General features: G+C 38.5%; 1 protein-coding gene across 1 annotated transcript in view; it reads left to right on the top strand.

Annotated features, from left to right (window-relative positions):
- Nucleotides 1-21,463, top strand: part of smchd1 (structural maintenance of chromosomes flexible hinge domain containing 1) — an 89,398-nt gene that overhangs the window by 27,686 nt on the left and 40,249 nt on the right. The window contains exons 11-21 of the mRNA XM_004915219.4: nucleotides 330-453; nucleotides 1,438-1,621; nucleotides 2,335-2,532; nucleotides 3,026-3,139; nucleotides 5,935-6,041; nucleotides 10,913-10,995; nucleotides 11,561-11,674; nucleotides 19,215-19,292; nucleotides 19,390-19,509; nucleotides 20,027-20,171; nucleotides 20,835-20,931. Of these exons, the coding sequence (XP_004915276.2) occupies nucleotides 330-453; nucleotides 1,438-1,621; nucleotides 2,335-2,532; nucleotides 3,026-3,139; nucleotides 5,935-6,041; nucleotides 10,913-10,995; nucleotides 11,561-11,674; nucleotides 19,215-19,292; nucleotides 19,390-19,509; nucleotides 20,027-20,171; nucleotides 20,835-20,931 (1,364 nt within the window). The remainder of the gene's footprint in view (nucleotides 1-329; nucleotides 454-1,437; nucleotides 1,622-2,334; nucleotides 2,533-3,025; nucleotides 3,140-5,934; nucleotides 6,042-10,912; nucleotides 10,996-11,560; nucleotides 11,675-19,214; nucleotides 19,293-19,389; nucleotides 19,510-20,026; nucleotides 20,172-20,834; nucleotides 20,932-21,463) is intronic.

The following is a 21,463-nucleotide window of genomic DNA, read 5'->3' as shown; positions in this document are numbered from 1 at the left end:
AAGGAATGAAATGTGGTGTTTCTTTTCACTGAGCAGCAGTTCTGTAAATGTTTATGGCTGTATTTACATAGACTCTTCTGATAAAACTTGCTTAGTTTTTACCTTTCCTTCTCCTTTAAAAGCAAGCTTAATACTGACACAATAATTTGGACATTTGCGCTTAAATCATAATATTGTTATTAGGGATTAGTTTGTACTCTGCCTCCTCTTTTTTTGTTGAAGGATTAAGTATTTGTTTCTAAAAATATTAGTTTTTTATTGCACTCATCTCACTAATATTTTAATTTGATCTATCTATAAATAACAACATGTTTTCTTGTCTTTTCAAGGAAGTAGTTTTGAAGCAGATTATGATGATGACTGCTTCATTGTAGAAAAGGAGGCACGTGGAAAAAGACCAATATTTGAGTGTTTCTGGAATGGAAGATTAATTCCTTATACTACCGTTGAGGAGTAAGTGTTATTGTATAGTATGTAGATAACTTTAGTAGTATAAATAGTTCACAATTATTTTCTTGGACAAAAAAAAAAAAAAGAAAATGCAGAAACTGAGATTCCAGCTTAATCTGCACACTAATCTGGGTTTATTCCACATGGTACTTAAGGGGGTGGCTGTATTATTTTCCAGTTGTTGAAAAAGGTGCACCCTTTTAGTGGAATTTTTAAAGCAGCTGAACTGTATATTTTCCCTTTGTGCAGAGACATGTATGCATAATGTATTTCCATGATTTTACATTTTCATGGATTTTACAAAAAAATTTTCTGGCCCCTCGAAAGACATAGGCAAGGTTTTACTACATACACACACACATGCAAGTATGGGGCATCTTATCTAGAATGCTTGGGAACCTGGGGTTTTCAAGATAAGGGGTCTTTCCGTAATTTGAATCTCCTTACTTTAAGTATACAAAAAAATTATTTAAACAATAAACAAACCCAATAGGACTGTTTTGCCTCCAATGAGGATGAATTATATATATATAATAATTATTCAATTGAGTATCCCTAGTCTTCTACAAAAACAAAGTAATAAACTATAAATGTCTCTTATACTATATTGTGCTAGAAACACCTATTTACTACAGGCTTTTGAACCATGTCTTATAAGCGTGCACATAGAAAATGGTAGGTTGGTTAGATATTATGTTCATGAAGATGTTAATAAAAGTTACCTTATCCTAAAAGAATGTGCTAAGAGTACATCTTATGTGAACACTGAAAATAAGGTACAGCTATAGGATCCATTTTCCAGAAACAATTCAAATTTTTAAGAATGAATACCCTTTTCTCTGTAATAATAAAAGTACCTTGAACTTAATCCCAACTCAGATATTAATAATTGTTATTGAAATATTATCTTTGATGAGGTGCCTTATGTGCTATAGTACAACATGTGGCTTTAATGACTGATTTGCTTTTACTTATTTCACCCCATAGTTTTGACTGGTGTGCTCCGCCAAAGAAAAGAGGATTGTGTCCACCAGAGTGCTACAACAGAATTTCTGGTGTTCTCTTTACAAATGACAAATTTCAAGTCAGCACAAATAAGCTTACATTTTTAGATCTAGGACTAAAGCTGCAAGACAAAAACACACTTTTTACTAGAATTCTTAAAGGGCAGGTACTTTTTCTTTGTTTGATTTTCTTTCCTTTTTTCTTTTTTTTTCCTCTTAATCGTGGTGGTACCTATGGACTAACATGGTATGGGTATTTTGCAAATATGTTAGTGTTAAAAATTTGATTTTGTTAATTTTATTTTGTTACTGTAATTCATTTGCGCCTGTAAAGTCTAGCAGGTGGTATTAAGCATTGAAGTTCCTTTTTGCTTTTTCGTTATTTGGACACGTTTATTCATTGCGTTTATCATTGCTGTATTCAGCTAACAGATGTAGGCTTTTATTATATGTGTAAAATGTTTTTGTAGTCACAGACTGGCAAATCTGCCCTGATAACAAAAAGAAAAAAATAGCCATACAAACAGAGGAACAAATTTGTCAATGTTTTCAATATTAAAAAGACTAATTCACTGAAAGGGTGCCTGTTTTACCATGCACATGGAACAATTAGTTTTAACAATATGTCTGATAACAGACCAAATTAACTGGTATGATCAGCTTGTAATAGGTTCTACAATAGGGGGTCTCTAGTTTTCTTTTGCTTATGTTTTGTTCTTTTTTTGTTATAGCTACCATGCTACATCATATTTACAATTATTTTTGTTGACTTACTATTTAAATATGATAGAAATATAACCCTGCTATATACTGAACGCTTAAAATGTCTGCATGATTTGGTGCATTAAAGACTAGCTTTTTCCGACCTTACATTTAACAGGAGCAGCGAATGAAAATTGACAGGGAGTTTGCATTTTGGGTAAAGGAATGTCATGAGAAATATGATAAACAAATAAAATATATTGGCTTCAAAGGGACCATTACTCGTACAGATATTGCCTCCAAACGCATGCAGAGTCCTTGGGCTACGTACTCTTCTATAGAATGGGATAGGAAGACATATAAAGCTGGACAGCTGGTAAGCATTCTTGAACATAATTGTTCTAGACTCGAGACATTTGAAAATCCAAGCAGTGGGTATCCTAGGTATAAAGCTCACTGCTGATGCGCTTTCTTCAACTTGGCCAAATTTCATAAGGGCTAAACACAATACTTTTTCCTATGACAAACTCCTGAATTACTCTTATTTTTAGGAATTAAACCCTTGCCTACCTCCTCCATTATTTTGCATTGCATTATCTTACATCCCATCTCTCATGGCTGCTGCATCTGTAATTGGGGCTGGAGGATATACAACAAGTAAACTGTTAATAAAAGGATTATAGAATATTTCATAATTTGCTGGCACTGTATGTAAATAAATGGTGATGATGGTGATGAAATGACAGGAGGTTACAAATTGTGCTTGGAACTATGTATTTTTCACCTTTTATGTAATTCATTATTATCTTTGATTTTTGCCAGTGTAATGCAGTATAGCACAATATTATTTCACTGCTCTTTTCCTGTAGGTGAAAACAGTCAAGACGGTGCCTGTAGTCTATGGAAGCATTAATCGGTTTCTACTATATGGGGATTATGAAAGTGATATATATGCTACTGGGGGAGAAGTTGAAATTTCTTTGGTAAGTTTTTTAATACTTGACTAAACCACATACTAAAGCATGTTTTTTTACCATTGATATGGATCTCTGTTTATTTGAACATATGTTCTGCTGGGGTATAAACCCACAATGAAATAATGTTTAAATTTGCCTAAAAATGACTTGTAAACCAACTTTTCTATAATTCCTTATATTTTAACTAAATGAAAATCAAAAATAAATAATCATGATATATTTGCTTTCTGAGGTGATGGGGGTCCTAGAATCAATTCCTGCCAGTGCTTTTATGGGTTTCCTCCTCTCAGAGCCTCCGTCTTTTTACACAATCCACACCCATTGTGATATCTCGTCTTAAATCTTTCTAACTTGCTGCTCCTTACCTTTGGAACTCTATACTTGAATCGATCCATAAGAAACACTCACTCACTCGCTCTCTTTAAGAAAAAACTCAGATGCTACCTTCTGTAGCACTAAAACATTATTTTTTCAAGTCTTGCGCTTAAAGGCAAATGCCCATGCTGATAGACTCAAACCCAAAAAGACTGAGTTCTGTAATAAAATCAAAAGGTGCTTCAACAAAGTTATAGTTTAAGGGTGTGCACACTTATGCAACCACATTATTTTAGTTTTTTTTGTTTTCTTTCCTCCACCTAAAAGATTTCAGATTATTTTTTTAATTGAGTGGTACATTTTATAGGTCACATTAAAGGTGGAAAAAGTTCTGAAATTATTTAGCTTTGTCTCATTTTTTGTACAGCACAGGAACCTGACATTTTATCAGGGGTTTGTAGACTTTTTATATCCACTGTATATTTGTAAACAGCATACATACAGTGAGGAACATAAGTATTTGAACACCCTGCGATTTTGCAAGTTCTCCTACTTAGAAATCATGGAGGGGTCTGAAATTCACATTGTGGGTGCATTCCCACTGTAAGAGACAGCATTAAAAAAAATTCAGGAAATCACATTGTATGATTTTTTTGAACACCTGGCAATCAGCAAGAATTCTGGCTCACAACGACCTGTTACTCTGCATTTAAAAAGTCCACCTCTACTCCACTCATTAATCTAAATTAGTAGCACCTGTCTTAGCTCTTTAAAGACACCTGTCCACCCCACAGTCCAGACTCCATCTACTACCATGGGCAAGACCAAAGAGCTGTCAAAAGACACCAGAGACAAAATTATGGACCTCCACAAGGCTGGAAAGGGCTATGGGGCAATTATCAAGCAGCTTGGTGAAAACAGATCAACTGTTGGAGCAACTGTTAGAAAATGGAGGCTAAAGATCTTAGATTGTCAGTCTCCCTAGGACTGAGGCTCCATATAAGATCTCACCTCGTGGGGTATCACTGATGATAAGAAAGGTGAGGAATCAACCCAGAACTACAAGGGAGGATCTGGTCAATGACATGGAGAGCTGGGACCACGGTTCCAAAGGTCACTGTCGGTAGAACACTACGCCGTCATGGTTTCAAATCATGCATTGCATGGAAGGTTCCCCTGCTCAAGGCATCATATGTTTAGGCCCGTCTTGAGTTTGCCAATGACCATCTGGATGATCCAGAGGAGGCATGGTAGAAAGTTATGTGGTCAGATTAGACCAAAGTAGAACTTTTTGGTATAAACTTCACTCACCATGTTTGGAGGAAAAATAAGGATGAGTTGCATCCCAAGAACACCATCCCTACTGTGAAGCATGGGGGTGGTAACATCATGCTTTGGAGATGCTTTTCTGCAAAGAGGACAGGACGACTGCACTGTATTAAGGAGAGGATGAATAGGGCCATGTATTATGAGATTTTGAGCAACAACCTCCTTCCCTCAGTCAGAGCATTGAAGATGGGTCGTGGCTGGGTCTTCCAACATGACAATGACCCAAAGCACACAGCCAGGATAACCAAGGAGTGGCTCCGTTAGAGGCATATCAATGTTCTGGAGTGGCCTAGCCAGTCTCCAGACCTAAATCCAATAGAAACTCTTTGAAAGGAGATGAAACTCTGTGTTGCTCAGCGACAGCCCCGAAACCTGACAAATCTAGAGGAGATCTGTGTGGAGGAGTGGGCCAAAATCCCTGTTGCTTTGTGTGCAAACCTGGTCAAGAACTACAGGAAATGTTTGACCTCTCTAATTGCAAACAAAGGCTTCTGTACCAAATTTTAACACTGATTTTCTCAGGTGTTTAAATACTTATGTGCAGCAGTTCAATACAAATACATTCTTTAAAAATCATACAATGTGATTTCCTGATTTTGTTTTAAAAAAATGCTCTCTCACAGTGGGAATGCACCTACAATGTGAATTTCGGACCCCTCCATGATTTTAAAGTGAGAGAACTTGCAAAATCACAGGGTGTTCAAATACTTATGTCCCTCACTGTACACAGACCCTTATTTAGCATACATTTCATCAAGAATATAGGCTCACACAGGCAGAACTGTCTTTGATAATATTTCTGCTTTGTTTGAGCTAAGCTCAAGAGAGGAGGTTGAAGCAAAATTGAAGCAGACAGCTAGAGCTGAGTACCAGCAATGCCATCTCTGGATGCTAGACTGGAGGGTGTGTTTAGTAATCTGAGCTTATAACAACTGAGCATGCCCACAAGCCAGAAGTCAAAGCAAATTCCTGAGGGAGGGGGCTGAGTGGGTTACAGGAGGAGAAGGAAATCTAAGTGATTAAAGAGATGCTGCAGACTTACTATTAACCTCTGGACAACCAGTGTGGCACGTATTAAAAGATTTTAAAGAGACTGTTCACTGATTTACATTTACACATGATAACAGTGCTAAGCATTTTGATTGTTTCCCTTTCAGGAACCAAAGGAATTGTATGATGAAATAAAATGTGTTCCAATTTCAAAGATAGACAGAAATGCAACACTGAGCATCATTAAGAAATATCTAGAAGATGAAATGACAAGGTATGTAAAGGTGTTGTTTTCTTACAGCATTCACACCTCTGTGGGTTTCAGATGTCACCTCTCTGTAGAGTTACAAAGTGCCATTGTGCTGAGGACTTCCCATACCAGTCAGTTGAACTGAAGAAGCTGCTCGGATGAGTAGTAATCAAACGTTTTCAGTGATTACTTATTAAGTCCAGTTGCTTTAGATTTATTTATACTGGATATACCATGACCTAGTGTGTGTCCAATGTGTGCATAAGATCCAGTTTACTGACGCACACAAGATAAGCTTTTAAAATTCTTAAAGGGGTCCTGCGCCCAAATTATTTCTTGAATAAGAAAGAAAATATAATTCTAAACACCTTCCCAATGTACATTAATAAATGGTTTCTGTGCTGACTAAAACAATGTAAAGGTGGCCGTACATGACACATGGGCATAGGCGATGTCAGACCAAGGACCTCATCAATGAACAGTGAATTTAATAGCAATTACATTTCCAAATATCTTTAAAACCATTAAATTTAATTTATGTATATTGGAAAGATGCTTAGAATTATATTTTCTCTTGCAGGCATCTGTGGGACACAGGGACCATGGGGTATAGCATCTACCGGTAGGGCTGCCGTCAGGGGGGGAGAGGGGGTACTGTGCAGGGCCCTGTGAAAATCTTCTTTGGAAGCGGGCCCTGGGCTCGGTGCGAAAGATGCGTAAATTGCGTCAGTTATGCATAAGGTCAAGTTAAAATTTATGCAATTTACATAACTTTCGTAAAAGTTGCCTATAATTCTAAGAAACTGACTTAACTTGCCTAGAAACTTAGGTAAGTTGCGTACAAGCAAAGGACAATGCAGAGAAGGGACAGACAGGAGCAAACTCCACTCACCACCAATGAATTAAACAACTGAAGGTAAATCCCATTGCCCCCAATGAACTGACTTATTAACTATTATTCATTTATATTATTTATATAAACTGCTTATTATACAGTAACAGCAGCTGGTTATTTGGGGAGCTATATTCTGAATTATATCAGCGTCTACTACATAAACTTTCCAGCAGGGGAATGACTGGTTTTGGGCCCAACAGGAACATCATTGGGCCACTACACTTATGCAACTTACACTACTTTTAAAGAAACTTATTCTTATTAGCACATTAACTATTTTTATGAACTACTAATGACTACTAGTTATTGGGTCCCACAGCAAGGTCATTGGTGCCCCTAAACTAACCCAGTTTACAGAACTAATGTGAAAATTAACGTAACTTCCAAACAATGACAGAGCAGGGGCAGGTAGGTGGGAAGGGGTTAGACTTAGGGCAAACTCAACTGACCCCCAATAAACTAAATGACTTATTAGCACATTAATCAATGCAACTCTTTATATAAACTGCTTATTATAGAGTAACATCAGCTGTTTATATTGCACACACAAGGGGCGTAGCCAAATGTTGGGTACTGCATACTTGTGTTTATGGGGGGGGGGGGGGCCATAGTTTCTGATGGCGGAGCTGTCTACCAGCAGGAGGCAGGACACTAGAAGAGGACCAACCCCTCCTCCCATGCACTTTGGTAGAAATAATATAAACGCAAACTATCTACTGAATGGTAGTGTGTTGGGGGTATCCTTAATGGAGAAGGATCTAGGGGTTTTTGTTGATAACAAGTTGTCTAATTCCAGGCAGTGTCATTCTGTGGCTACTAAAGCAAATAAAGTACTGTCTTGTATAAAAAAGGGCATTGACTCAAGGGATGAGAACATAATTTTGCCCCTTTATAGGTCCCTGGTAAGGCCTCACCTTGAGTATGCAGTGCAGTTTTGGGCTCCAGTCCTTAAGAAGGATATTAATGAGCTGGAGAGAGTGCAGAGACGTGCAACTAAACTGGTTAAGGGGATGGAAGATTTAAACTATGAGGTTAGACTGTCGAGGTTGGGGTTGTTTTCTCTGGAAAAGAGGCGCTTGCGAGGGGACATGATTACTCTGTACAAGTACATTAGAGGGGATTATAGGCAGATGGGGGATGTTCTTTTTTCCCATAAAAACAATCAACGCACCAGAGGTCACCCCTTTAGATTAGAGGAAAGGAGTTTCCATTTGAAGCGGCGTAGGTGGTTTTTCACGGTGAGGGCAGTGAGGTTATGGAATGCCCTTCCTAGTGATGTGGTAATGGCAGATTCTGTTAATGCCTTTAAGAGGGGCCTGGATGAGTTCTTGATCAATCAGAATATCCAAGGCTATTGTGATACTAATATCTACAGTTAGTACTAGTGGTTGTATTTATAGTTTATGTATGTGAGTGTATAGATTGGTAGGTGTGGGTTAGGTGTGCTGGGTTTACTTGGATGGGTTGAACTTGATGGACACAGGTCTTTTTTCAACCCTATGTAACTATGTAACTATACCCCCTTCACTTCCTGTTTCTGCCAGTTTTGTTTCCTTTCAGGAGACAAACGAAGTCTGGCATTAGGGGCTGTCCCAGGGGGTTGTTCAACAGAGCTCCCTTACTGAGGCTTCCCCCTAAGAGGGACCAAGGAGCACTGAAGGAGCAACCTCTCCAATAACCACAATGGACCATTCTGACTATGCAGCAGGCCTCAGCCCAGGGAACCTGGTCAGCCTCGGAAGCATGTCCCCCAATCAACATCCTGGAGATCAGGGCCGTCACCACAGCAGAACCAGCTGACGGGATGGGCGATCAAGGTTCAATCCGACAACGCCACCGTGGTGGCCTACCTGAATCATCAGGGAGGGACGTGGAGCCAACAAGCATTTAGAGAAATCACCAAGATTCTGAAGTGGGCAGAATCAAGAGAGGTACGGCTGTCAGCCGGTCTACATCACCGGTCTCGAGAACTGGCAGGCAGACTACTTAAGCAGGCAGCAACCAGGAGAGTGGGCCTTAAAATCCCAGCACTTTCCAGAACACTGTGAACCAATGGGGTCTCCCAGCGGTAGATCTTATGGCCTCTCGCCAAAACCGCAAGGTTCCATGATTCATGGCCAGGTGGAGCGATCCTCTGGCCCTAACAACAGACACACTAATGACCACATGGTACTTCAGTCTGGCATATGCCTTTCCTCCTCTTCCACTACTGCCCAGAGTCATAAAAAAGATCAAGACGGAAAGATGCTCGGTAATACTAGTGGCCCCCAACTGGCCCAAAAGAACCTGGTTTACCGACCTAGCGATCCTCGGCAAATCAGACCCCTGGCATTTCCCCCAGGGTCCAGATCTTCTCATTCAGGGTCCCATTTGCCACCCAAATCCAGACTTCCTGAATTTTTCGTCTTGGCTGTTGAGTCCCTAGTGCTAAAACGCAAGGATTTCTCCTCAGACATCATTCGCACAATGATGGCGGCCCGGAAAACAGTATCCTCCAGAACCTACCACTAGGTTTGGAAGACCTAGAAGACCTGGTGTGACACAGCCGACCTACCCTTTCAGGAATTCTCTGTCCCTCGACTTTTGTCCTTCTTACAAGAGTGCATGGACAAGGGTCTTTCCCTGGGCTTTCTCAAAGCCCAGATTTTAGCCTTGTCAGTCCTTTCAACAGCGGCTGGCTACCATCCCAGACGTGGTCACATCTCCATCCCCCCCTTTTGCGATCCCTCTTCCCCGTGAGATCTGAATCTCGTCCTTTTGGCACTACAGGTCCAGCCATTTGAACCCTTAGGGTCTATTCCTCTGATGTGGCTCACTTGGAAGACCATCTTCCTATAAGCCATTGCCTTAGCTCGCAGGGTTTCGGAAATCAGTGCTCTGTCTCATCAGCATTCTTATGATATTTCCAGACCGAGCAGTATTCAGAACACTTCCTACCTTTGTGCCCAAGGTAGTCTCCTCATTCCATATCAACCAGGATATCACCATTCCTTCCTTCTGCCCACAACCGTCTTCCTCTAAGGAAAGGGCCCTACATTCCCTGGACCCGATCAGGGCATTGAAGTTCTACCTGCATCGAACCAAGGACATACGGTCCTCATATTCTTTGTTCATGCTACCTTCAGGTCCCTAGAAGGGCATGCAGGCTTCTAAGGCTACCATATCCAGCTGGATTCGGGAAGCCATATGCAGAGTGTACATTGCCCAAGGGATGTCACCGCCCCTGCCCATCAAGGCTCACTTCACCAGGGGCATAGGTTCCTCCTGGGCCTTCAGAAACAAGGCATCAGCCAAACAAATCTGCGGGGCCGTTACTTGGTCCTCCATCCATTCCTTTTCCAAATTGTACAAGTTTGAGGTTTTTGCAAGCTGCAGTAGTTTAATCTCTTCTCCTATCCCTTTTCTGATGGGACAGCTATGGTATGTGTCCATGGTCCCTGTGTCCCACAGATGCATTCAAGAGAAAAGGAGATTTTGTAATGCTCACCGTTAAATTCTTTTCTTTTAGGACATCTGTGGGGTGCAGGGCTTCCCACCCAGAAGCGGTTTTCCAGAATCTGTCTCTGCCTTTAATGTACATAGTATACTGTTATCTTTTTGAGAAAACAGTCAGGAACAGGAAGTGAGGGGGGTATATCTGCAGGGAGGAGGATTGGTTGGTTCAAAGGGAGGAGGTTGGTTCTCTTCTTCCTCTTCTCGTGTCCTGCCTCCTGCTATATCCCAGGATCCCTGTGTCCCACAGATGTCCTGACAGAAAAGGATTTAATGGTGAGTATCAAAAAAAAAACTGTGCAAAAAAGTTTTCTGGGTAGAGAATCTTTAAAATGACTTAAAATATAGACTTTGTAATAGCAAAATTATTTCAGGCCTCCCCATGTATTTGGATTTGAAACTGGAGCTTTTTTTTAGCAGTTTAAGCAGTTGGAAGCTTAAAATAATAACATTATTAATAAAGCAGTTATATACACATATATATACTTATGTTGCCTCCTTTGGTTAGGTTTCCTGACACATTGGCTGTTACTTGGCCAGAAGGTGATTCATTGGAAGAGAATGATGTAATATACGCTGGATCCCCAATAGGTAAACAGTATTTTTAAAGCAAAGTTTTTGGAAGAGTCTTCTATGTACCTGTAATGACTTTAAAAATGCTTTATTTACTTTACTTGCACTTTAAAAGCTGTCTGACTTTAACATACCTTCTATGACTGATGCTGAAACGATCATGGTATGTTTGGGGGAGGGGAAAAAGCTGATATTATCCACAGCCAGTCTGGTTGGTTTTTGCCCACCGCCAAGACTAATGTTTCAGCTTACAGCAGCAAGAAGGCATTATGATTGTTATAAGAAAGATAAATAATGGAAGGGGGTACAGGGGAGAGAGGTTTCATTTTACAACAGCAATATAAATGTTGTAAAACCTGTGATGTAAAATAAATGTTGATAAGTACACATTTAATTTTTTTTTTTTTTTTAGTAAAATGTAAATATTCATTCCGCTGAGTAGCAAAAAATTATATACTGTAATTATGTACTTTACATGGATGATGTTAATAGGAGAATAAAGCATTATTCCTTGTGATATGAGAAGATTAATTTGTCATTGGGGTGTTTCTATGATATTACTCTTACTCTTATTTACCCTCAGGGCCTTTAAGAATTGAAATATTGAATAAGAAAGGAGAACCTATGCAAAAACTTCCTGGTACAGGTCACGCAGCATCAAAAAAACTTTTGGTAGAGATGAAGGTGTTGATAAATTGTAAGTATAAATATATACAAATTAGTAGTTGTTTGCAACCTATATATTGTTTTTTTCAGGAGAACCTGAGCTTTCCAAATCTGAGTTTTGTGTATTTCCACTTCTGGAACAACATTTAGCTTGAAATACAAAAAAAAGAAAAAATGCTATTTTTCATGATATAGGGATTTATACCAGAAATATATTTTAATGGGCAAAAATTCAACTGATTTGGAAAGCCTCAAGTGTCCCGAAAATGCCAATACCTGATATGTATAGTTTTATGGAGATTTCTGACTTCTATAGATCAAAAACTCCCTGCAGTCAATTACCAAATTTTCAAAGCATTAGAGCAGAATACGGCATACTTTAGATTCCAAAGCCAAAAATCCTGGAACATTATGTTTACCCCAGGAAACCTTATATTTTTGAAAAGTACACATTCGGACGAATCCGAAATGGGTAACTATGTCTTCCAACTCCTAAGTACCAAACGGCAATGCTTTACTGAATTTAGCAGTTCCTATAAAAAAAATTATGAAAATTCTAAAAAAAATAAATTTGCCTCAAATCTTCCACTTTAAAGCATCATATCTCCCACATAACATTAGGTACTAAGAAAATACATCCTAAATATGAAAGACTGGGGTCCACTGAACAGTTTGATGCCCATTGTGCATAGGATTACTAAAGTATCTGTCATTTAGAGACCCCAAAAGGAGGTTAGTACATACAAATTACCCCGGAGATCTCTTTAGATACTGAAAATTCAACAAATTAACTGCATTTTATTGGGGTAAAAATACAAAAAAAATACATTGACCCCCCCAAAACCATATATTTTCAGAAAGTACACATTCAGGTGAATTCAAAATGGGTACCCATGTCCTTCTACTCCAAACTACAGAGTCGCAATGCTTTCCCAAGATTGCCAGCTTTGATGAAATACCTTAAAATCGCATTATACCTTCTACTTTCAAGCACCTTATCTCCCACATAACATTAGGTACCAAGAAAACACATCCTAAATATGAATGCCAAGGGTCCACCGAACAGTTAGATGCCCATTGTACATAGGATCACCGATGTATCTGGCATTTAGAGACCTCAAAAGCAAGTCAGTGCATACAAAGTGTATACGCTGCAATATAAGCTACCAGCATGTGCATTATGTGCCATAAGACCCCCTAACAGTACGGTGACCCTAGAAAACTATACATTTTCCGAAAGTACACATTCTGACAAAACAAAAATGGGTAAATACATCTTTCTACTGAAAACTACCAAACTACAAAGCTATGCTAAACAGAACGGATTTTATGACATTTATGAAAATTGTCACAAAGCTTGCATTTTACCACATTATGTACCCCCACATTTTGTAACGTATCAACATAAAATATTCTAAATATGAACACCAGGGGTTTACTGAACAGTTTGATGCCCTATATGCATATATTGACCAAACTACAGTGAATATAAAAAGTCTACACACCCCTGAAAAAATGTCAGGTTCCTGTGCTGTACAAAAATGAGACAAAGATAAATCATTTCAGAACTTTTTCCACCTTTAATGGGACCTATAAACTGTACCACTCAATTGAAAAACAAACTGAAATCTTTTAGGTGGAGGGAAGAAAACAAAAAAAAAAAAACTAAAAAAATGTGGTTGCATAAGTGCGCACACCCTTAAACTAATACTTTGTTGAAGCACCTTTTGATTTTATTACAGCACTCCGTCTTTTTGGGTATGAGTCTATCAGCATGGCACATTTTGACTTTGCAAGATTTGCCCACTCTTCTTTGCACTCCAAATCTGTCAGATTGCAAGGGCATCTCCTGTGCACAGCCCTCTTCAGATCACCCCACAGATTTTCAATCAAATTCAGGTCTGTGCTCTGGGTGGGCCATTCCAAAACTTTAATCTTCTTCCGGTGAAGCCATTCCTTTATTCATTTGGATGTATGCTTTGGGTCGCTGTCATGCTGAAAGATGAAGTTCCTCCTTATGTTCAGCTTTCTAGCAGAAGCTTGAAGGTTTTGTGCCAATATTGACTGGTATTTGGAACTGTTCATTATTCCCTCTAGCTTAACTAAGGCCCCAGTTCCACCTGAAGAAAAACAGCCCCAAAGCATGATGCTGCCACCACCATGCTTCACTGTGGGTATGGTATTCTTTTGGTGATGTGCAGTATTGTTATTGCGCCAAACATAATTTTTGGAATTATGGCCAAAAAGTTCAACCTTGGTTTCATCAGACCATAACACCTTTTCCCACATGCTTTTGGGAGACTTCAGATTTGTTTTTGCAAAATGTAGCCTGGCTTGGATGTTTTTCTTTGTAAGAAAAGGTTTTTCGTCTTTCCACGCTACCTTATAGCCCAGACATATGAAGAATAAGGGAGATTGTTGTTACATGTACCACACAGCCAGTACTTGCCAGATACAGTGGCTTGCAAAAGTATTCGGCCCCCTTGAACTTTTCCACATTTTGTCACATTACAGCCACAAACATGAATCAATTTTATTGGAATTCCATGTGCAAGACCAATACAAAGTGGTGTACACGTGAGAAGTGGAAGGAAAATCATACATGATTCCAAACATTTTTTACAAATAAATAACTGCAAAGTGGGGTGTGCGTAATTATTCAGCCCCCTTTGGTCTGAGTGCAGTCAGTTGCCCATAGACATTGCCTGATGAGTGCTAATGACTAAATAGAGTGCACCTGTGTGTAATCTAATGTCAGTACAAATACAGCTGCTCTGTGACGGCCTCAGAGGTTGTCTAAGAGAATATTGGGAGCAACAACACCATGAAGTCCAAAGAACACATCAGACAGGTCAGGGATAAAGGTATTGAGAAATTTAAAGCAAGCTTAGTCTACAAAAAGATTTCCAAAGCCTTGAACATTCCACGGAGCACTGTTCAAGCGATCATTCAGAAATGGAAGGATTATGGCACAACTGTAAACCTACCAAGACAAGGCCGTCCCCCTAAACTCACAGGCCGAACAAGGAGAGTGCTGATCAGAAATGCAGCCAAGAGGCCCATGGTGACTCTGGACGAGCTGCAGAGATCTACAGCTCAGGTGGGGGAATCTGTCCATAGGACAACTATTAGTCGTGCACTGCACAAAGTTGGCCTTTATGGAAGAGTGGCAAGAAGAAAGCCATTGTTAACAGAAAACCATAAGAAGTCCCGTTTGCAGTTTGCCACAAGCCATGTGGGGGACACAGCAAACATGTGGAAGAAGGTGCTCTGGTCAGATGAGACCAAAATGGAACTTTTTGGCCAAAATGCAAAACGCTATGTGTGGCGGAAAACTAACACTGCACATCACTCTGAACACACCATCCCCACTGTCAAATATGGTGGTAGCAGCATCATGCTCTGGGGGTGCTTCTCTTCAGCAGGGACAGGGAAGCTAGTCAGAGTTGATGGGAAGATGGATGGAGCCAAATACAGGGCAATCTTGGAAGAAAACCTCTTGGAGTCTGCAAAAGACTTGAGCCTGGGGCGGAGGTTCACCTTCCAGCAGGACAACAACCCTAAACATAAAGCCAGGGCAACAATGGAATGGTTTAAACCAAAACATATCCATGTGTTAGAATGGCCCAGTCAAAGTCCAGATCTAAATCCAATGGAGAATCTGTGGCAAGATCTGAAAACTGCTGTTCACAAACGCTGTCCATCTAATCTGACTGAGCTGGAGCTGTTTTGCAAAGAAGAATGGGCAAGGATTTCAGTCTCTAGATGTGCAAAGCTGGTAGAGACATACCCTAAAAGCCTGGCAGCTGTAATTGCAGCAAAAAGTGGTTCTACAAAGTATTAACTCAGGGGGCTGAATAATTACGCACACCCCACTTTGCAGTTATTTATTTGTAAAAAATGTTTGGAATCATGTATGATTTTCGTTCCACTTCTCACGTGTACACCACTTTGTATTGGTCTTTCACGTGAAATTCCAATAAAATTGATTCATGTTTGTGGCTGTAATGTGACAAAATGTGGAAAAGTTCAAGGGGGCCGAATACTTTTGCAAGCCACTGTATTCCTGCAGCTCCTTTAATGTTGCTGTAGGCCTCTTGGTAGCCTCCCTGACCAGTTTTATTCTCGTCTTTTCATCAATTTTGGAGAGACGTCCAGTTCTTGGTAATGTCACTGTTGTGCCATAATATCTCCACTTGATGACTGTCTTCACTGTGTTTCATGGTATATCTAACGCCTTGGAAATTCTTTTGTACCCTTCTCCTGACTGATATCTTTTAACAATGAGATCCCTCTGATGCTTTAGAAGCTCTCTGTGGACCATGGCTTTTGCTGTGGGATGCGACTAAAAAAATGTCAGGAAAGACCAACTAGAGCAGCTGAACTTTATTTGGAGTTAATCAGAGGCACTTTAAATGATGGCAGTTGTATGCTGTCTCCTATTTAACATGATTTTGAATGTGATTGCTTAATTCTGAACATAGCTACATCCCCAGTTAGAAGAGGGTGTGCGCACTTATGCAACCACATTATTTTATTTTTTTTTGGTTTTCTTCCCTCCACCTAAAAGATTTCAGTTTTTTTTTCAATTGAGTGGTACTGGAGAAAGTTTATGATTTATCTTTGTCTCATTTTTGTACAGCACAGGACATTTTACCAGGGGTGTGTAGACTTTTTATATCCACTGTATGTGCCATACAGGGGCACCCAAAAAAAAATAGTGCATATGAATTTTCACATAAGACGCTCCGGCTCATGCAATTTTTGCACCCGGTATGTGTATTATGTGTCATAAGACCCCCTAACAGTACGGAGACCCTGGAAAACCATATATTTTCCAAAAGTACAGATTCTAACAAAAATGGATAAATACATCTTTCTACTGTAAACTACCAAACTACAAAGCTATGCTAAACAGAACGGTTTTGACATTTCTAAAAATCATCACAAAGCTTGCATGTTGCCCCATTATGTACACCACATTTAGTAACGTACCAACATAAATAAGTACGAATGCCAGGGGTCTACTGAACAGTTTGATGCCCAATGTGCATAGATTTACCAAACTATGTCGGGTACAGAGGAAGCCAATTTGAAATACAGCAGACAAAATGTCCATGTGCAAAGACAAGTAACAAAGAACAATGTGAAATGCAATAAAATTGCTAAAATCCCCAAAAAAATCACCAAAATCAATGGGTGGGTTTTTTTGCCTAGTAATATCTGTGGTCAGAATAACAATGAGTATTTTGGCTTGGGCAAATAAGTTTTACAAAGTCAAGCGAACAACAACTTTGCATTACTGAAAATTCAATAAAATGGCTAAAAATGCAATAAAATACCTAAAAATGCACCAAAATCACAGAAAATGTAGTAAAAACACCAAAATAATACACAAAAGGTATTGCGCAGTGCGGTAAGGGAATATGCTATCCGCAATGGCAATAAAACATTTTTTTCAGGCAAGAATAAAAACAATGCAATAAAAAAAAAATTACAAAATCACATAAGTGTGTGTGTACACTAGGCAAAATGTATTTTGTGTGTGTACAAGTAAGTGTGAGTGCTGTAAGTGCTGTGAATGTGTGAAACCCCCCCCAAATGTATGTATGTGTGTGTGTCTGTAAGTGTAAGTATAAGTGTGTATTAGTGTAATAAGTGTGTGATTGTGTGTTTGTGTGTGTATCTGGCACTTACCCGTAGGAGTGAGAGACGCAGACAGCATCTGCAGTCTAGCCCGGTGAGTGGGTGGTTCCCCACCTCTGCTCGTGGTCTATCCTCCGCTCCCAAATCCGGAAGTGCAGCAGGACATAAAATCTATGTATGAGACTGGAACACTGGAAGTGCTTGTTGAGGGGCACCCTCTTGCACCTCTTGGTGATCTCCACCACTTCCTCAAGTTCATAGTAAATAACCCATAATGAATATAGCTCGTCCATGTATCTACTTTAAATATAAGATTACAATATCTTCATTCTGAACAACAGTTCACTCAACACCAAATATTTTAGGAGATTCTATTGTTAGGCTTGTGTCACAGGTTTTATTTATTTATTAACTTCTAAGAGAAGTCTGGATATTAAAGCTATTAGTTAAAATGCACCTAATTTCTGATTGGGGCTTTCTTGTGCTTCTGTTTCTTGTAGCCAAGTTGTCACATCCATTCTGCTCAATCTCAGCCCTCCTCTTTTATCTATTTATATACATATGGAATTTTCTTTTATTGATTGTGCATTCTTGAGCATTAGGTAATTTTTATAGTTAGTAAATAATTATATATTCCTTTTTAATTTAAGGTTAGCTATGTTTAATATTTCTATTCCAAGGGGCACAGGGAGCCAGCTTATAGTCAAACCATTACCATTCTGACCCAAACCTTTTTAAAAAAAAAAAAAAAAAAAATGGCACAGGATACTTGACTGGTAAGCATTGCGCCACACACGTAAGCACACGTGGCGATCTGACGATGTTTTGTGCGACCATCGTCACATCCGCCACACACCGTTCAGGGCTGAAACAGCAGATAAGGAGGTAGAAACAATAGGATTTCTACCTCCTTCTGTCGATTCAGCCCTGACGGCAGATTTTGGTCAGGCGCCTTCTATGGCGCCCGATCAAAATTTTCTAACCTGGCCGAGCGGCTTCCTGCGATATCGGTCGACTCGCGACATGCCATACACGCACCGAATATCGTACGAAACTACGAAGTCTACGCAAGGACTATCGGAGATAAAACGAAAAGATGCTGGCACTTCTGTGTGTTAGAACAGTCTGGTGTTAGAATCAGTCAAGAGGATATACAGTATTTCTTCTTCCATGGAAATTCTTATTTGGGGCTTTTATATATATATATCCTCTAAAAAAGATTTTCACTTTTTATTACCTCTTATTTAGACATTTTTACAGAAAATAAATGTAGTTAAAGGGGTGGTTCACCTTTACATTAACTTTAAGTATGTTATAGAATTCAAACTTTACTTTGTAAAAGTATATATATTTATATATTTTTCTTATAGTTTTTGTATTTGCCTTTCTCTTCTGCCACTTTCCCCCTTTCAAATAGGGGTGACTGACCCTGGCAGCCAAAAACTATATTGCTCTGTAAGGCTACATTTTTATTATTATTGTTAATTTGTATAACTTATCTTTCTGTGCAGGCCCTCTACTATTCATATTCCCATCTCTCGTTTAAACCACTGGCTGGGGTAAAGTCCCTACCAACCAGATAGCAGCTAAAATACCAAATGGAGAACTGCTGAACAAAAAGCTAAATAACTGAAAATCCTTAAAAATGTAGACCAATTGCTGATTGTCTAAGAATATCAATGTATACAATATATTAAAAGTTAATGTAAAGGTGAACTACCCCTTTTAAGTGTTTACGAAAAATAAGTTGGCATTTTTATATATGCATCAGTATTGTAACTGTCTCTTAGTACACCCTTACTAAATTGTGGTTGTCAAACTGATTTAAGTTGGATCACCTGCCAGTGTGTCATTGGGAATTGCCATCTTGAGAACCTTTAACTTTTTTTTTTGTATAATTTTTCATGTTTTTTTTAAAACTACAGCATCAAATGGCGACAAAGAAATAATATCACACATTAGTCAGCATGGAGGTAAATGGCCTTACTGGTTTAAGAAAATGGGTAAGTTTTCATTTTTCCTTCCGTTACAAAAAAAAATAGTTTGTTTTTTGTTTAATGTTTTTTGTCTAATGCATTTTTTTGTTTAAATCTTTCATAGAAAACATCACAAAACTTGGCAACTATACCTTGAAGCTACAAGTTGTATTGAACGAAAGTAATGCTGATACGTATGCAGAAAAACCTCTGCCATGTAAAAATATTAAATTTAAAATTGTTGGTAAGTGAATTTTTTCTTACAGAACTCATAGGGATCCACTAAATCCTGTATTCCGTTTCGGCATCCCAACTTATCCGTTTATTTATTTATTTTGATTCGCAATCCTAGTGCCTGGCTGAACCAAATCCTAACGCTTTCATTTGGTTCAAATTCAGTTTGAGATCCAGACAAATGTTTTGTGGTGCATTCAGTATTTGGCCAAATCCTAAAATTGTGCATTCTGTTGATAACTTGAAATTAAAGCTACTTCATGATTGGACCTTGCAGAGTAGATTATTAGATTACTAGTGTACAGATAATTCCCTACGGCAAACAATCTAATTATCTATTTTGCCATTAACAATTAGTGCACTGCTTTAATATATTTATTGTTGTCTCATTAAAAACATGGTCAGACATCTGGTAACTCAGCCTATGTATGAAATTGACACTCTATATTACATTTGATATTATTAAGTGATTTTTCACACTGTCCAATTTATAATTTGAATTTATCTTTTTTGTTCTTATTTTTAAGAGGGTAAACCAGTTGGATTTTCAGTAGGTGTTATGGATCCTCCATTTCGTGTTGGAATTCCCTTCAACATTCCTCTAAGCTTGTTAGATGAATTTGGTCATTCAACTTCACCAGTTACAGATATTAAACCTTTACTGGAAGCAAGGTAAATACACACATAATGGAAATGTTAACATTTTCCTACAGAATAGTTCAGATCACTCTATTCAAAATTATGTTCATATTTTAACTTCCATGTTGGAATACGCTTCAACATTCCTATAAATGGATAAATGTGATAATTTTACTGCAATAGTTAAACCAGTGCTTCAATCAAGATAAATATTTTTAATTCAAATATTGCATGTTATGTGATGTTTGAATACACAGATTAATGACTAAATATCTTAAAATGCTTTTTAATTAAATGTACTATCTTCAGGTTGGGTGTCTATATGCCTACCTCCTCCCCTCACAAATACAGTGCTGTTTATCACAGGTTGCACTGTATTCATGGGGGGAGGGGAATGCTGAACCTTGCAGTCTTGGAGTGGAATGAACTGCAGCCAGAGACAATGACAAAGAGTGCAAATTGTGAGAAACATAGCAGTTTGCACCTGTTTTTGCAATTGGTACCCTTTACTCATAATAAATGAGCCATTTTAAAGTTTCTATGTGTTGTATTTTTTATGCCTTGCTTTATATGCAAAGAAATACTTCTCTTTACGTTTTATTGGACAAGGCTATATCTACTGATAACAAAGCACTTTGCTTCTTATTAAATTTTAACCAAAAATTAGTTATTTAAATTTGTTTTGTTTTTTTTAAGTGGGCTAACCATGCAATATGAAGACCTAAGTACAGAGTCTGGGCTGATTATCAAGGGTGTGGTTGCTAAAGGACCCGTGAACAATTGCCAAGGCAAGGTAAGCAAACTTTAAGGGCTTTTATACCTTTATTATGTTATGTTATGTTATGTTTTTCTTAGTGAAAAGAGAATATTTAAAAACGAATAGTAGTTTTATACTGAAAAAGTAGGTGTTACTAACTCTGCTCACTTTTCAGTTTTTCTCACTTGCCATTGCTTTAGACTAATGCCCATGGAGAGATTAGTCTCGACTAATCTCCCTGAAATGCCTTTCCACCAACAGCAAAGTCAAATATTGGTAGAAAGGCATATGTGTCGCTTTGTTATTCGGAAAATGAAGTGATGCGTAAGCCTAGACGGGCAACTAATATTTCCATGGGGCATTAGCCTTAGGCTGTTTCACTTTTTCCTTTCAATAAATTGCACATTCAATATTGAGCATCCAGTTTAGGATAAGTGCAGGCAATGAAGTTATTTACCAAAATCATAAAGTTATTAATCTAATAAAAATGTATATACTGCTGCATACCAAAGTAACTAGGAATAGGTATTTCAAAAAAATAAAATTTGTCTCAAAACATGTGTGGCAC

The sequence above is a fragment of the Xenopus tropicalis genome, chromosome 6, assembly GCF_000004195.4.
Source record: "Xenopus tropicalis strain Nigerian chromosome 6, UCB_Xtro_10.0, whole genome shotgun sequence".
Classification (NCBI taxonomy): Eukaryota; Metazoa; Chordata; class Amphibia; order Anura; family Pipidae; genus Xenopus; species Xenopus tropicalis.
Note: the sequence above shows the minus strand (reverse complement) of the source record. Positions and strands in the feature narration are given on the sequence as shown.